The sequence below is a fragment of the Sceloporus occidentalis genome, unplaced genomic scaffold (assembly GCF_023333645.1).
Source record: "Sceloporus occidentalis isolate IW3139 unplaced genomic scaffold, rSceOcc1.0.p SCAF_79, whole genome shotgun sequence".
Lineage (NCBI taxonomy): Eukaryota > Metazoa > Chordata > Lepidosauria > Squamata > Phrynosomatidae > Sceloporus > Sceloporus occidentalis.
Window position 1 is genome coordinate 4,339,493 of NW_028317059.1, and position 18,258 is coordinate 4,357,750.

The following is an 18,258-nucleotide window of genomic DNA, read 5'->3' on the forward strand; positions in this document are numbered from 1 at the left end:
CAAGGAAGCAGAGAGGAGTTATAAGAGGACAGCATTCCGAAGATGATCTGTTGGTCAGAAGAGAACATTCATTCACCTGTACGCAGCATGTGAGTAGAAGGTATATCATTAGGGTGATAGTAGAAAGGTATAGTGCGTTCTCTGTAGAATAGTATATCCGCTATAGAGGGTGTTCTTTGGGGTAAGTTTGGGGACATTGTTATAGAAACATAGACACGTAGAATTTGTCCATTTTTTCCCGATGTAAAGACCCCGATCTCAATCAGTCATTGGTCTTGTCTTGGATTCAGGAGCCATATGCTTATCCCATGCATGTTTAAATCCCCTCACTCTATTACCCTCCTCTACCACTTCTGTAAAGAGACTCTTCCACATATCTACCACCCTCCCAGTAAAGTACAGTAAATCTTCCTTACATTATGACCTGTGGTTTTTCTTTATGACCTCTTGGTGTTAGGTAACATAGTAACTTCTCTGTTGTTTCGTGTGGTTCCTGTAAATGACTGATATTTCTCTATGTTTGTATCCTCGGGTCAACTGTGTTTCTTCTCGTGTATGTTCACATCAGAATTCTAGGAAACATTTGTTTCCATCTGTAGTGATTGTTCCGTTTTTTTGTTTATTTAATTTTGTAATTGCATTATATTTTCCAGAAAAAAAAATATTCATTAATTAATTAATTAATTAAAGATTTGAGAAGCCAAGCGATGGATTCGAGGATTGTAATGAACCCAAATCTGCTTCCCTGTCCTCCTGGTGAGTTTTATTACCAATCCATTGGGTTGCAGGCAGGTCAAGAGGGCTGGATTGTTTGTAAGACAAGCACCGGACCGGACGCTGGTTACTCTAACCTTCTTTAAGGGGATAACTTTACCTATACCTTTTGTTAAGCATGGTTATGTAGTACCCAAAACACCTGAAACTTGCAAGCAGGACCCTTTTTCCTTTATGTTTATTGAAGTCGGTTCGAGTTTTGTCATATATGGACTATACGAAGCGCTGCGGAGATTCCTGGTGATATATATTTCGATATTTAGTCCCTGATGATGTCACAGCAGTTTTGGAGAATTACTGGAGAGCAGATTGAAGGATAGACGCAGGAAATCAGCACAGACAGAAAGACAGACAGGCAGACATGTCCTCGCGATAAAACATACATAGGATTTATTTCCTTATCCCCTTAAAACCTTTGCTTCTATCGAAGTTACAGAGTTAGAGTAAAAGTTAAAAAGTTAAAAAGTGGGATTAAATGTAATACATAATATTAAATTCTATAAATTCAATATTTATATATAATTTTAATATTAATATATATATTTTTTGTTTTGAATCGTTACATTTAAACATTTCATATAATGTATTCATTGCACTGTGTTTTTTTAGTTTAGCTGCACCTTAGATAAAGATGTTTCTGGATTAAAAACTAATTGAAAAATTGAATTCTCCAGCGATCAATGAATCCGCTACTTGGGCTTCTGAAGCTCCTCCGTCCTGTGACGTCGTGGGCACTTTACCTGGATATGAAGATCTGGCCGTTCCTTCTGACAGTAGGTTCATGGAAATTATCAGTGATATAGACATAGAGAATTTGATGGCAGATAAGAACCTTTCGACCCATTTAGTCTGCCCGTTTTTCCTGGTGTAAAGATTCAGTCCTTAACCGGTCCTCAGTCTTGTCATTCAGATTCTTGATGGCTTTATGCCTTTCCCCTTTGAATGTTTAAATTCCCTCACTGTATTAGTCTCTACCAGTTCTGCTGGAAGGCTGTTCCATGTATCCACCACACACTCTGTATAGTAAAACTTTAATTACAAACTGATTTGCAATCTCATATAACAAAGTTCTAACTTGGTCGAAAACATTAACAGCCAGAAGGATTCAAAGAAATCTAAAAGGCTTACAGAATCATTAAATTAAATTCCTTCAATAAAACTACCCATAAAATGCTGTTTTACAAAATGGTAAAGTATACCAGATTTGTTAAATATACTCCAATTTACTCTGAATAAAAAAAATAAATGAAAATAAGAGCTGTGTATTTTAGTTGCCGAGTTCTTGTACTTACAGATAAAATATTCTGTCCTCCTGCACCGTATACGGCCTTACCGCCTGTCGAGCCATTGATGGAAAACTTCAACTGGACGTAAGATGATAGCTTGAGTACCAAAAAACTGTTTTGGAGGCCGTCAGCCAATTGATTGTGTTCTCGCTCTGTAGCCCAATCTACTATACATACAACCTGGCTCCTTACCATACTGCCTGTGGTTAACAATGGAATGACTCAGTCTTAATGACCCATCCGGACACTCTGACTAATTAAAGTCCATTAAGGAACAGACTTCATTAGCATTGCCATAAAGCATCAGCTCAGTGCGGCGTTTGAGCAGGGAAAGTCACCCAAAATATCCAATGACTGAGCATCAAGGTTTGCAGATAAAGGACATTTATGGAACAAAATGTGATAAAACCAATGTTTTTGCTATAAATGTAAGTAAGGCAGAAAGAGGAGACTAGAGGTTTGGGTCCTTGGGGCACTTTAAAGAAGACAGGACACATTATCTGCAATTGTTGTAGGCTGCAGGTTGAGGGGGATTTTTTGTACTGTTATAAAATGTTTCAAGAATTGTCCTCTCTCTTCTTCAGAATGCCGTCTATCTCAGAAGATGTCGCAAAGCAAGCATTTATTGAATATGCCTCCAAAAAGTGCTGCTATGCTACTGCCCCAGCAAAAAACCTGGTCTTTAAAGAACTCAAAGCCTTCAACACCTACAGGGCATGTACCTCTCTTCTAGTTCCGTATTCTTCTATTTACTAAGACAACTTCACTTCACTCAGCAAACCAAATACTAATGACTGAATTGGTATTCAAAATGAGCGGTGGAACAGGTTCTTTCTTGCAGATGTCACCTTGGTTCCTCTAAACACAAGTCGAAACTGAAAGCACCGCACCCTGCTTCATGAATAGGAACAAAAGGGTTGCTGAACTCTGAATTTAAAGGGTGAAGCTGATTTTAACCTCATGCCCTCTTTCATCAACTCAACAGCGCCTGAATTGTAGCGAATTCCATCATCGCTTCATCATATGAATAGTTGTCGCCTTGTAATTTATCGGCATTTTGCTCGCTTTTCTATCTATTTATGCGCACATGTATCTATCTGTTTAAAGCTTCATGAGTAGAATCCTGCCAATTATTGAAATTATAAGTATGTCTTGTGTTTGTCCGCAGTACTGCCTGGAAACCTTCACGGAGTCACGGACATGGAAATGGGTATCTGTGCCATATACCGGTAAGGGACATCCTCAAGGCTTTAATCAATGGTTTCAACTCTATCACACATGAGAACTTCAAGCAACCACAATAGACAAGATATCGTTTCATTGTAACTAGACTTGGGCACCAGGGGGCTCTTCGTGTTCGTCTTCGTGCTCGTCTTCGGGGAAAAAAAAATCTTCGTATTCCGCGAATATTCGCCCGTTCCTGTCTTCTCTTCGGGCGAATATTCGCGGACATTCTTCGTGCTCGTTTAATCTTCGTTTTCCTCCTGGTTGCCTAGCAGGGGTTAATACGGGGTTAATAACACATCACAGCAGCAGCAGCTGCCGTGAAGGTACGTGTGTGCAGCTCTATTGGTCGTTTCGGCAGGGGGCTGGTCTGGCATCAACGAGTGAATTGCAGAACTGCAGAATGCACTTCATTCGTTGATGGCAGGCGAGCCCCCTGCCGAAACGACCAATAGAGTTGCACACACATACCGAGGTGTACTGTCCATAGATGTTTAATAAAAGAATAGGGAATATTTTACATTTTTAAATTGATTTTGGACCACTTTACATGCCTAACATTTGCTACCTATTTACAATGGCATACTTTGCAACAACCCAACTTACTTATTGGACAGGACTGGAAAATAGCAGGACTGTCCACCAAAATCTTGGGTGTGTTGGCAGGTATGCTGATGGAAAAATGTTGGACAAGAACTAAAAAATAGCTTAGGGTTAATGTACGGTTATGTTTAAGATTAGTAGCAGTGCACTGGTTTGGTTAAAGATGGATTATGTCTAAATAATAATAATTTAATTTTAATGTTTTTTTTTAAAAAAAAATAGGGGTTTATTTAAATGTATTTTAAAGTTAGATTTATTATTTAGTACTTGATTATATTTATTAAATGTTTATAGTAGCGTTACCTACCGAGCTATAACTACCTATGTGTATTTGCATTTTGCATACCTAGTTTAGCTAAATTAGATGGGACAGGACTGGAAAAAAGCAGGACTGTCCCTGAAAAAGTTGGGTCTGTTGGCAGGTATGTGGATGGAAAAATGTTATAGGGTGAAGTGTGAGTTATAGTGTTAATGTAATGCTATTAGTGAGTGAAGGCCAGGGCAAATAACAAGGAAAAGGTCCTTGTGTTTTGTGCATTGTAAGTGTGTGTGTATGTGTGTTATGTGTGATGTCACTGTGTGTTATATGTGTTATATGTGTTATTGTGTGTGTTATGTTTGGTTGGTTGTGTATCAGAAGGAAAATAATGAAATGGAAAAGGAAATGGGAAAGGCAAATGAGTGGGCAATTGGCGACCCGCTCACCTGTTTCACCCCAGGGCAAAGCACCCAAACACTGTCAGTCTTAGACGTTTGGCAGCAGACTTCCAGAGCTCAGACACAAGGCCCTAGCGTAAGCTGGCCACTCCGGCGGAGGTAGCAGGCGTTGCCACACCGCAAACAGAGGCAGCCAGGGGGGAGAAACTGCCCTTACCATTAGGGACATTTTGGGCATGACTCTAGCCAGGAAGCGAACTGGCAGAGAAGAGATGCTGGCACCACCACCAGCAGCAGCATTGAAAAGGCGAATGAGTGGGCAATTGGCGACCCACTCACCTGTTTCACCCCAGGGCAAAGCACCCAAACACTGTCAGTCTTAGACGTTTGGCAGCAGACTTCCAGAGCTCAGACACAAGGCCCTAGCGTAAGCTGGCCACTCCGGCGGAGGTAGCAGGCGTTGCCACACCGCAGACAGAGGCAGCCAGGGGGGAGAAACTGCCCTTACAATTAGGGACATTTTGGGCATGACTCTAGCCAGGAAGCGAACTGGCAGAGAAGAGATGCTGGCACCACCACCACCACCACCACCACCAGCAGCATTGAAAAATTGGAAAGGCGAATGAGAGGGCAATTGGCGACCCGCTCACCTGTTTCACCCCAGGGCAAAGCACCCAAACACTGTCAGTCTTAGACGTTTGGCAGCAGACTTCCAGAGCTCAGACACAAGGCCCTAGCGTAAGCTGGCCACTCCGGCGGAGGTAGCAGGCGTTGCCACACCGCAGACAGAGGCAGCCAGGGGGGAGAAACTGCCCTTACAATTAGGGACATTTGAGGCATGACACTAGCCAGGAAGCGAACTGGCAGAGAAGAGATGCTGGCACCACCACCAGCAGCAGCATTGAAAAGGCGAATGAGTGGGCAATTGGCGACCCACTCACCTGTTTCACCCCAGGGCAAAGCACCCAAACACTGTCAGTCTTAGACGTTTGGCAGCAGACTTCCAGAGCTCAGACACAAGGCCCTAGCGTAAGCTGGCCACTCCGGCGGAGGTAGCAGGCGTTGCCACACCGCAGACAGAGGCAGCCAGGGGGGAGAAACTGCCCTTACAATTAGGGACATTTGAGGCATGACACTAGCCAGGAAGCGAACTGGCAGAGAAGAGATGCTGGCACCACCACCAGCAGCAGCATTGAAAAGGCGAATGAGTGGGCAATTGGCGACCCACTCACCTGTTTCACCCCAGGGCAAAGCACCCAAACACTGTCAGTCTTAGACGTTTGGCAGCAGACTTCCAGAGCTCAGACACAAGGCCCTAGCGTAAGCTGGCCACTCCGGCGGAGGTAGCAGGCGTTGCCACACCGCAGACAGAGGCAGCCAGGGGGGAGAAACTGCCCTTACCATTAGGGACATTTGATTCATGACACTAGCCAGGAAGCGAACTGGCATCGAAGAGACACTGGCACCACCACCAGCAGCAGCAGCAGCAGAATTGGGAAAGGCGAATGAGTGGGCAATTGGCGACCCACTCACCTGTTTCACCCCAGAGCAAAGCATCCAAACACTGTCAGTCCTTGGCGTTTGGGAGCGGACTTCCAGAGCTCAGACACAAGGCCCTAGCGTAAGCTGGCTACATTGGCGGAGGTAGCAGGCGTTGCCACACCGCAGCAAGTGCAACCAGGGGGGAGAAACTGCCCTTACCATAAGGGACATTTGAGGCATGACACTAGCCAGGAAGCGAACTGGCAGAGAAGAGACACTGGCACCACCACCAGCAGCAGCAGCAGCAGCATTGGAAAAGGCGAATGAGTGGGCAATTGACGACCCGCTCACCTGTTTCACCCCAGGGCAAAGCATCCAAAAACTGTCAGTCCTTGGCGTTTGGGAGCGGACTTCCAGAACTCAGACACAAGGCCCTAGCGTAAGCTGGCTACACCGGCGGAGGTAGCAGGCGTTGCCACACCGCAACAAGTGCAACCAGGGGGGAGAAACTACCCTTACCATCAGGGACATTCGAGGCATGACACTAGCCAGGAAGCGAACTGGCATTGAAGAGAGACACTGGCACCACCACCAGCAGCAGCAGAATTGGGAAAGGCGAATGAGTGGGCAATTGACGACCCGCTCACCTGTTTCACCCCAGGGCAAAGCATCCAAGCACTGTCAGTCCTTGGCGTTTGGGAGCAGACCTACAGAACTCAGACACAAGGCCCTAGCATAAGCTAGCTACACCGGCGGAGGTAGCAGGCGTTGCCACACCGCAGCAAGTGCAACCAGGGGGGAGAAACTACCCTTTCCATTAGGGACATCTGAGGCATGATTTCAGCCAGGAAGCGAACTGGCAAAAGATACTGGCACCACCACCAGCAGCAGCGTTGGAAACGGAAAAAGGTGAATGAGTGGGCAATTGACGACCCACTCACCTGTTTCACCCCAGGGCAAAGCATCCAAAGACTGTCAGTCCTAGGCGTTTGGGAGCGGACTTACAGAGCTCAGACACTAGGCCCTAGCGTAAATTGGCTACACCAGCGGAGGTAGCAGGCATTGCCACACCGCAGCAAGTGCAACCAGGGGGAGAAACTACCTTAAACATTAGAGAGAAAAAATTTAACTTTCCAAGCTAAGAGCTGGGTAACCCAATTTGGGCAGATTGAATTTAAGAAAGGCAATCTGCTCCATCAGATGAGGTGCCATGCGTGAGCGCTGTGGACTCAGTATGTTTCCAGTCATAGAAAACACGCGCTCACTTTGAACAGTGGTTGGCGGACATGATAGAAGCTGCTGCGCAACCCATGAGAGTGCAGGCCACACACTCTTCTTTTCATCCCAGTAGCTAAGAGGATCAACATTAGGAGCAGAAGGAACTTCACAGAGGTAAAGTTTGACCATTTCAGCAGCACTACTCTCCTTTCTGCTGCTAGCTCTGTCAGATGGTCCAACTATACTGCCAAGTGCCTCTTCCCAAAACGCAGCTGCTCCACTCAGCTGTGTTGTGCTGCTTGTGGCACTGCTGCTGATGCTGCTGCTAGGGGTAGCAGACCACATCATCTCTTCCTCCTCCTGCACCTCACCCTCCTCGGACAGCATTCCCATTTTACGCTGCCAGTCACGCACCTTGTTGACCAATTGCTCCCGGTAGCTACTGAGAACATTGAATTTCAAAGCTAGCTTTCCCTTAATTCTTGGATCACAAAGGCACGCTAGCATCATTTCGGGACTCTCTTCCATTCGCTTGCGAAGGTGTACTTTTAGCAGATCCTTCAGCTTCCTGACTATGGCTGCTACGTCAGGATGTAGAGTGCCACCTTGAACAGCCTCACGGTTTCCAAGGAACACATCCATCTTGCTGCCTAGATGGGAGAACACTGGGATTACCTGGGCCAGACTGGCAGTGTTTGAGCTTAAATTTTCTGTGGCATCCCTGAATGGTTTAAGGACTGCCACTAGCTGGGCGATCACTGTCCAATCCTCCCTATTCAATGGAGAGGTAATCCCAATATTGTGCTCTGAGGCAAGATTATGGATTGCCCTCTGCTGCTCCAAAATCCTCTCTAGCATGTCTAACGTGGAGTTCCACCGTGTACTGACATCCTGACGTAGGCAGTGTACGGGAAGACCTGACCTCTCTTGCTCTTCCCTCAAAAGTTGGCTAGCCTTAACACTATGGTGAAAGTGCCCAGCGATCTTTCTGCAGCGGGACAGAACTACTGCTGCCACATTAGTTCCTTCTGACATTGCTGCCTTCACTACAAGATGGATGATGTGGGCTGCACAGCGCACACCAACAATATGACCATCTCGCAGCGCTTTCACCATATTGGCACCTCCGTCAGTTACCACAAAACCAACTTCAACATTGGTGCCCGCCTCTGCTCCCACCCAAAGGCTAAACATTTTCCTAATCGCATGCAGAATATTTTGGGAAGTGTGCTTTTCATCCATCACTTCTGCATGGAGAAGGAATGATCGGTAGCCTGCTGCAGCAACTTCCTTAGACACACCGGGCTGCCACCAGTGTGCTGTCAAAGAAAGAAAGGCATGCTGGGCGCTAGGTGCACTCCACAAATCTGTAGTGAAATGAACACACTGACCAGCAGCCTTGGAAAGCTCCTCTTTCACTGCTGCAACACAGGACCGATACAGCGAGGGGACAATGTTCCTGCTGAAAGTGGAACGTGACGGAACTGTGTATTGTGGAGCCACAGCCGCCATCAATTGTTTGAAAGGCTCCCCTTCAATCATGGAGAAGGATGCCCCTCCAACAGCAATGAACTGACCAATAAGTCGCGTTACTTTATTGGCCTGCTGTTTGGGCATCGTTCTCTTGGAGTGGAATGCCCCAAATTCTTCCAGGGTGGGCTGGGCATGCAGTGCTCCAACCTGCCTTGGTCTCTGGCTGCCAGCACTAGTTGCTGCTGCTGCTGCTGCTGCTATTGGCTCAGAAGAAGAAGCTGTTGGGGTTTTTCCACGGCCACCAGCTATGCTGCCTGCACTAAGTTTTACCTCTGCATCTTTCCCCAATAGCACAGCGTTGTGTTGAGTGCTGAGGTGATGCTTCATGCTAGCACTGGTAAAATGGCCAGACACTTTCCCTCTGCTTATTAGCTTCCCACAATGTTTGCACTTTCCATAGCGCCCTTCTTCAACATTTTCAAAGTGCTCCCAAATTGGGGCGCGCATAGCCTTGGAGTGTGCCTTGGGTGCTGCTCTTACTGCTCGGGGTGGATGAACAGAGGCAGAACTAGTGGTGGTGGGACTGGTGGTAACAGTACTGGCCATAGTGGGACTGCTAATTGCTTTAGATTTGCTAGGTTTTGCTGCTGCTGCTGGTGGTGGTGATGGTGATGATCGTAGCGGAGAAGGTGGAGGCTCAGGGGAAAATTGTGCACTAGTCATTTGGACACTGCTCCCTGAGGAATCTGATTCCTGACCACTCATCTCCTCTACTTCCTCTGGCTCATAGTCTAGCTCTTCATTAGCCAGATCGAATGGAATTCCTGCTAGGCTGGAGCTAAGACTGATATCGTCGTGAGACTCGTGACTAGTAGTAGTGCGAGCAGGAAGAATAGACTCTGCACTTGGCCTCTCAGTCTCAGGCTCCTCTGCTACCTCGCTAGGTGGAGTTCCACTATGTGTAGCCCTCTCTCTAACTGTCTTTACAAAAATTTTGTAAGGACTTGGTGGCTTGCTAGAGGTACTAGGAGGACATGGCGTGGCGGTACCAGTGGGAACAGTAGGCGCAGCACTAGTGGTGGTAGAGGCGGGGGTGGTGGTGGTGGTGGTTTTCCCTACAAAGGAATGAGATCGCTTTGGTTTGGGACCCCTCTGAGTCTTGCTGCTAATTTGGCTCTGCTTGGTACCTTGCATGCTGCTGGTGGATGGGGAAGATGCTGCTTGGGGCAAAAGGCACTTCTTTTTAGTCACTGGGCTGGTACTACTTGTGCTACCCTTTAACTTTGAACGTGCTTCTGGTGCTTTAGGCTTTCCGTAAAAAACCATAGAGCTTGTGGGCCTAGCCGCACTACTACTGCCTGCTTTTGGTGCCTTTCCTTTACTTGATGATCCTTCAAGCAATGCTTCCCCAAATGATAAGCGAGAGCTTGGCCTACTTGGCCGACTAGACTGACGCAAAGGCTGCATCTTAGAGCTGGTGGTGGTGCTGGTGGTGGTGCTGGTGGTGGTGGTGGTGGTGGTAGATGGAGCTTGTCCCTCCTTAGTCCCAAAAGGAGGATCCATTTCAAATTTTGTGTTGTGTGTGTAGTGTAGTGTAGTGTAGTGTAGTGTAGTGTTTAAAAAACTATAAAAAAAAAAATAAAAAAATAAAAATAAAAAAAAGGAAAAACGAATTAAAGACAAAAAAATTAGAGGAAGTTCTCTTCAGTGCTACTGCTTAAAAAGTAAAACTATGCACTACTGCACTGTGCTGTGTGCAATCTGCCAAAATCCTAAAGTTATTGAAATTATTAACTCAAGATTAACTATTTAATAACTAGCAGTATTTTATTTTTAATTTGAATTTACACGGGCCTAAGAGCTTAGCCTACCACTATGCTAGCCTAAAGCTATATTTCCTTACTATAAGTCTACCTCTAGGCAGACGCTCTCAAACCCACTAAGCTAAAGTGAGGTTAAATCAGATTCAGTATATGATTTATTAATTAATATTAAGTTATATAATATTAATAGATTAGAACTAATTTACTTATATATTATGTATTATAGATAGAAGAATATAGATTATGAATTAGAATTTAGAATTAGAATTACTTATATTATAGATTATGAATTAGAATATTATTATTTATAATATATTATAGATTAAGATTAAAGAAGATTAGAATTATTTTAGTACTACAGCTAGTAGCTTGAAGCTTTGCTTAGTACAGCTCGTCACAGTCAATTTTTCTTGAAAAGAATTAGAAATAAAATAAAATGTCACAGCAAAACAGTTATCTTCACTGCTTGCTGCACTCACTAGCCCAACAAGTTCACTTCACTGATGGACTGAGGTGAGCAAAACACTAAGGGTACTTTTAATAAAATTGAAATAAAATGTAAAATAAATGAGAAAATCTTTGCAAAACAGTTAACGTCACTGCTTGCTGATCAAAAAAAAACACAGCACTTATGCGGCTGCACTCACTAGCCCAACAAGTTCACTTCACTGATGGACTGAGGTGAGCAAAACAAATGAAATAAAATGAAAGATTAATTAAGAAAAATTGACTTGGTCTCTTACTGTTGCTAAAACAAAGCACAAACTATAGAGCTGCAGCACCAGTACTAATAAGATTAGCTGAACTATACGCTAGTAGTAATTAATTAATATTATTACTTTTATTTATAGCTAATTTAATTAACTATTAAGATAAGAAAGAATTAGAGAATTATTGATATTACTGATTTTAGATTAGACACTAGTAGATGTTCTGAATGTCTACAGTACACTCTACACTAGTATACTATTACTAACTATAACTGACAAATATATATATAATTTTATAATGAATTCAATTATTAATTATATTAATTAATATTACTGATTTTAAATTAGACACTAGTAGATGAATGTCTACAGTACACTCTACACTAGTATACTATAGTATATATATATATATATGACTGACAAATATATATATATATATAATATTATAATGAACTATTAAATTATAGATTCTATTAAATTGTAATTTATAAATTCTATTTAATTTATTTAAGCAGGACAGGCAATAGGCACTAGTGCCAGCCCAGGGCAAGGGCACCCCAGTGCCACTGAGGCACTGGGTGCACTGTCAACTCAACAGCACTTACACTAAAGTTGATGACAAATTAATTTTAAAAAAATTAAATTAATCAAATTATTATTATTAAATATATTAATTAAGTAGCACTGAAGTGAGGATGAAGTACACAGTGAGAAATGGCAGGCTAAGGCTTACCAGTCTCACACAGAACAGAACAATCTCTCTCTGTAACGCTCGGATGCAGCACAGCAGTGTTGCCAAAGCAGTCACAGCGAAAAATGAATGGATCTCTCAGGCAAGCTCTGGTCTTATAAAGGCGCCTTCAGAATTCAAAAAACAGCAGCACAGGCATTGGACGAGACCCTTAGCGTTACGTCACAAGAGTGAGCTGATTGGACAGACGAGGATCAGCTCACTCCTGTTTGAAATTTTGGCGGTTGCGCGGCAAAAACGAAGACGATCACGAAGAATCTTCGAATCTTCGTGATTGTGAGTCTTCGTCTTCGCCTACGGTTTGCCGGCACTGTATTCTGTTCTACGTTCCTTCGGAACGAACAAAAAAACGGCCTCTTCGTGCTCGTTTTCATGTTCGCCCGAAGACGAATGCACAAGTCTAATTGTAACACTATTGTATACTTTCCTCTCTCTTGAATGTTGGGCTCCTTGGTGCTTCCTTGGAACTCTTTTTCTGTCCTACTCTATCCCTTTGCTCTACTGGTGGAGACCTATACCGAATACCCCATGTATAATCTCATAAGTGTTTTTGTCTTGATTTTATTAATTTTCTTTGCCACATCACCATGGCAGGTAATGATATCTCAAAATGATGTCATGTTATAATAAATGTGTGGGTGCGGAGCTTAATATATATTATATATCCAGGTCAGGTGGTGGACTCTCCAGATAATGGGCCAGCTCCTGATGCCTGGGATGTACAAGTGGTTCCTCCAGTTCTTTTTAAGAAAAATAAGGTCAAAATGCCTATTCCTCACACATCTATAGTAAAGGTAATACAGGAAAACATGTTATGATGCTAATGACGATGGTGCAGTATTAGCTCCTACTAGACATTTGATTGTATATTCTCTCCGTTAGACTTGTGAACAATGCTTTGGAGGCAGGCAAAGATGTCTAAGCTGTTTTGGAAGTGGAAGTGTGAGTATTAACCGCACTTTCTTTGAACATACTTTAGTTTAAAAAAAATATGTGAACATGAATTAGCTATAAAAAGTGAATTAACTGAAAAAAGTGACTTCATTGCCCCGAAAGCTCTGTTTACCCTTAAAGCTACCACTGATTCACACCCAATGTGTTCCCTGTTGCTGTCATATATTACACTTATCTTTAGCATCATACATTGTATACTTTCTACTCTAACTATTTTTATCTTTTGGCATACACAGGTGTTTTGTGGTGGATGTGGTGGATCTGGAAGAAATTTTCAGAGTGAGAGATGTTTCGTCTGTGCTGGATCAGGCAGATCGACGTAAGTACATGGGATCTGGAGCATGGGATCTGGAGCATGGGATCTGGAGCATGGGATCTGGAGCATGGGATCTGGAGCATGGGATCTGGAGCTTTTAATGATAATAATAAAAGCCACAATATGATGGTTTCGATTTGGTGGTAAAATTAAAAGGTAATCATTATTTGGTGATATAGTATGTAAATGTATTACGTTAAAAAAAATGTTTTTTAGCAGGCAGTAAGTCTTATTGTTCATTAAGAGCCCCAAATACCCTTCCAGTCTGCGTTATATATATGTATATGTATGTATTATCTGAAGAATAGTATCATGGCTATGAGTTGGTTTCTTCTTTACATCCTTTTGTCTATAGCTGTTTTGGATGTGGTGGACGTGGTTCTATCGTCTGTTTTAAGTGTGCTGGTCAAGGGAAGGTAATGAACTACAAAGAACTGACTGTTAAATGGTGAGTTTAGAACGTGAAAAGTGTGAAACCAATTATCAAAAAAGTGAGAATAAAGAAAAAAAGAATTACTTTCCTTTCTTGAGATCGAGTTTATAGCTGCAGCCCTATGAACACTCTCCAATGAATGTTGAAAAAGGGAATACAAATTTGACTTCTGTCTAGGGGCGCTTAAAAACACACGATTAAAATGGTGAGTTTAACCAGATATGTTTTTGGTTCCTACAACAAGACCTCTTGATTATGTACAATATGTCTCCTTCACCGGCCTAAGAGGCTTTAGGACATGATGAAGCACTCTTTTTCACAAGTAAGGAGATACGGAGCGCTATGTGGAGCGATGTAGCAGGACAGCCGAATTCTGTACTCATAATCGCTTTAAGGACAGGCTGATATGTATATCCAGAACACAAATTAAAGGCGTAAGCTAGAACAGTGCCGTATATGAGTAAAAAAGGAAGAGACAATGTTAGTGACCATCCTGTATTGAGGTCAGCTTGCCAGGTTTACAGCTGAATCTATGGGGTAGGGAGATATACATCAACAGTAGCGAATGTATGTGAGCAGCGTGTCTGTGTGAAGGGTCGGCGAGGATGGACGTCTCATCAAAACATAACGAGAACTTAACTTTATACAGGAGGAATAATGATTTTGAATTTGTGGCTGATCATAATTCAGAATTTCCAACAAAACGTTTCAAGAAGGTGACCGGAAAAAAAGTTTTTTCGGATGAACAAGTATTGGTGAGAACATTTTCGGATCCTAGCTTTGCTTCCAGTGTTTGTTCTGAGGAAATTGTTAGCCCAAAATTAACAAATGTTATACATCACCACAGCTACGCCACACTATATCTTCTTTCTGACTTATTTTGCACTTTTACTCTTGACAATTGAGATAACCCAGGATGTAAATACATTCTTATAGAAATTAACGCAAAATGGCCAAACACCATGGCCATTTATTCGGCAACGATGCCTGGTACACTAACTTATTCCTTTCTACACACAGTTGGCGCCTGTGGTGAATTTCCTGGTGTCTGCCATTAATCAGGCTTCTCAAACTGCTTTGCAACAACATAAAGATCAATTCTCTTCTTCCGGCCGCATTTTAAGACAGGTATGGAATGTTCCAATGATGTAGTCCTGTACAGTATGTTTACTTATATTATGTATTGTATGTATTGTTCTGGTTTTGCACGTTTTTGCTATAATTCATGTTTACCTGGCATTTAGTTAAATGTATGTTTTAAAAAAATTGGTTTTATGGTAGAAAGTAGGTGAGGTTATACCTTCCAAAAAATACTAAAAAAAAAAAGGCACTGGAGTGCTTAGTGAGTATTGAGAAATGGTCCGCAATGGGTAACTCTCCATCTGTTCCTGATATCTGGCCATTGGGTGAAGATTATGGGTTCAACCAGTTGGAAAGTACTATTTAGACTAAACCCACCATTATACAGACTACATACTGTAGCCTGATTGGCATTGGATATCAATGTAGCTTGGAAGTGATGAAGATCTGTGGAACTCAATAAATTAATACCACATTCAAATAAAACTGCGATCATTCTGGTGTCTTATTTATTCTTAATGCATCATATAACAAGACACAGAGCCAGACAGGCTTAACATGCTTCAAAGAATAAATAATTACAAATAAAACATAGTAACGGTCTAATTTACTAGTGTAAAGGAATAAAATATATTCCAAAAAACTATGTTGAGGACTGAAGATACAGTTGTCGGCCAAGGGAACTTAGCGTAGTAGATGAAAGACAAATCATGCATAATATCCTTGGCATTTGAAAGGTGTCCAGAAGAGCCATCAGCTCAGCATTAGCAGAAAACTACTGTCCACAGAAGTCTGGTCAAAAGTGACCAAAAAGCCATATCTCTGATGTAGAAACAAGGCCAAGCGACTCAACTATTCACCAAAAGACTGGAACTGGGGTGCAGCAGAATTGCAGCAGGTGCTCTGGACTGATGAGTCAAAATTTTAAATATTTTTCTGTAGCAGAAGGTAGTTTGTTTGCCAAATAGCTGGAGAGCAGAACAAGAATGAGTGTTTGCAGGCAACAGTGAAGCATTATAGAGGTTCCTTGCAAGTTTGGAGATGGATTTCTGCAAAGGGAGTTGGGAATTTGGTCAGAACAAATGGTCCCATCAATACTGAGTAGTACATGCAGATGCTTATCCATCATACAATACCATCAGGGAGCCAAAGTAATTAACAACTATCTTCAGCGTAAAGAAGAACAGTCCTGGAAGTGATGGTGTGGCCCCCATAAACCCCTGATCTCAACAAGGATTACATGAAGAGAGAGAGAAGCAGCTGACGTGCCTAAATCCCCAGAAGAACTGTGGCTGGTTCTCCAAGATGTCGGGCATAACCTGCCTGCAGAGTTCCTTAAAAGCTGTGTATATTTTTTAAAGCATTCTGCCTAAACCTTTTGCACAGTATTGTATGTATTTGTATTTATATAATAAAAGGATCCCTTGCTGGCTCTGTGACTTGTTATTCGGTGCACTAAGAATAAATAGGACACTAGTTTGTGGACTTTATTTGATGGGGTGTTTGTTTATTGAGTTCCATATTCTTGAATGCTGGGTCTGAATCTGGCCCTCAATCTGCAGAATACCGACTTGTAACCCCATGGAGTATGAAACTAGTCCAGGGTTAAGACGTCCGGCTTCTATATGGTTTGTACTGATGGCCATTGTGGCAAGACATGCTTTTTAATACACAAAGCTCCTTTGGCCAGAAGCGAAGCACAGTAGTGTTTGAATAATATCTAGCACGGACATGGACACCATTAAGTGTGGTGGCAGCTTGATTCAGATAGTCACTAATGCAATAATCTTTCTCTATCCCTAGAGACACACCATTGAATGGTTGCCTCTCACCAAGGTGGATTACATTTGGAAAGAGAAAGAATTCAGCTACTTTGTGTATGGACAAGAAAACAAGGTTTATACAAACAACTATCCTCAAAAGTGCTGCTGCGTACTCCAATAGATGGACCCCATACTGGATACTTTGATGAACGATGTAATTAACTACATAAATGTAGATTATTCTAAAAGCAGTATTGCAATGTATATTTTATGATGATTATGTTAATGTTTGATATTTGCACAATTAAAATGTTTGATTTTTAAATATTAATGCATGTTGGTACATGACAGGTTATGGTTTCATTGAGCAGTCGTGTTGGATGTAAATGTCTGTCTACCACTTGGAATGCAAAGGGAGCAGCCCGGAAAAAGTGATAAAAAGCTATTGGCTCATATTTAGCCAATGGAAAAGGTCTATCAAAAACTCCAAAATGTACCTAATACAAGTAAAAATAAGAGAACATTTATAAAACCATACCAAACAGCATATACTCCAGTGTATGCAGTGCCTTCTAGTGGCTGAAATTTGAATTGCATTTTCTATGTTACACTATAATAATTCCTAGTAGAAAAAACACCAACAAATCAAGAGGCATATATTTTATATCTTATGCTTTATTCTACAGCCAAAGGTGGAAATACCAACATATCAGTGGAATGACCTTCATCAATCTCTGTACCCCTGAGTCATGCATTTGTTTTACATCTTATCCAAGCAAGCACACAATTAGTCTTACGTGACAACAGACTTGTAATATCAATTAATGATCTTCTTTTCTGGTGCAATATCCAGTGTAAGCATGCAGCAAGAAACAGTGTATTGGCTGTGTATTCTTGCTGCATGCTTACACCTGTTTGGTAGGCCTCGTATTACATATTTGTATTATTTGAGCCTGAGACTAGCTTAGCGCACCGACATTTTTTCTTTTCCCTGTTTGCACATATTTGAGGTTGTTGGCTCCTCATCAGTCTGGTTGCAGCTTGCTGTCCAGTGGTTAATGGGGAGGAGGTTTAATTGCACCTCCCCCAACACATTAATAAGGTTTTGGTAGCAGTATAAACTGCTTTGTGTGTCCACTATGTAGGAAGTGAGAGTAGGTTCTCACCCTATTGAGAGTGTGCCTTGACGTGGCGGGTGAGCTTAATTATGCTTTGGCCAATTCATATAACCAAAACCTCTCATTTATATTATGTTTACATATTTGTTGCCAACTTTATTAGGGTAAGAAGCGCAGACAGTTTTTGTTTTTTGCAATATCCAGTGTGTCTGGCAATGCTCTGGGACCCAGTTATAATGAGGATTTCTGGGGTGGATGGGGTAAAATAAAGTTCTGTTCTCTCCATTAATATTAAGTGGATAGGAGATCTGTCCTCCAGTGTCTTCTACTGACACTTGTTGCTACACTCAGAGTAAAGTATGCCTTGATCAATGTAAAGGTATACAGTTTATTTATCATTTACTGAGGGTCCTCCATAAATTTTATTTTATCTGTTTCTCAAGCAATAAGACGAAACAATTATTTTTTGAAGTTTAATTTTATTTGTGAGGTTGAAACGTTGTTTTTTTTCTTCCTTTAATAAATCTGCCTGACGCTGGAACCCTTGAGTGCCTGGAGCCTTTATTTATCTTTTTAATTTTATTTAGACATGT

At 42.2% G+C, this 18,258-nt stretch overlaps 1 protein-coding gene across 1 annotated transcript; it reads left to right on the forward strand.

The window, feature by feature from the left end:
- Positions 1 to 707: 707 nt before the first annotated feature.
- LOC149285467 (protein SSUH2 homolog) lies at positions 708 to 16,728 on the forward strand. The gene is made up of 8 exons (XM_089495384.1): positions 708 to 756; positions 1,449 to 1,547; positions 3,229 to 3,289; positions 13,192 to 13,278; positions 13,627 to 13,719; positions 14,354 to 14,459; positions 14,725 to 14,832; positions 16,588 to 16,728. The coding sequence occupies exons 1-8, from the start codon at positions 708 to 710 to the stop codon at positions 16,726 to 16,728; spliced, it is 744 nt and encodes a 247-aa protein (XP_089351510.1).
- Positions 16,729 to 18,258: the final 1,530 nt, after the last annotated feature.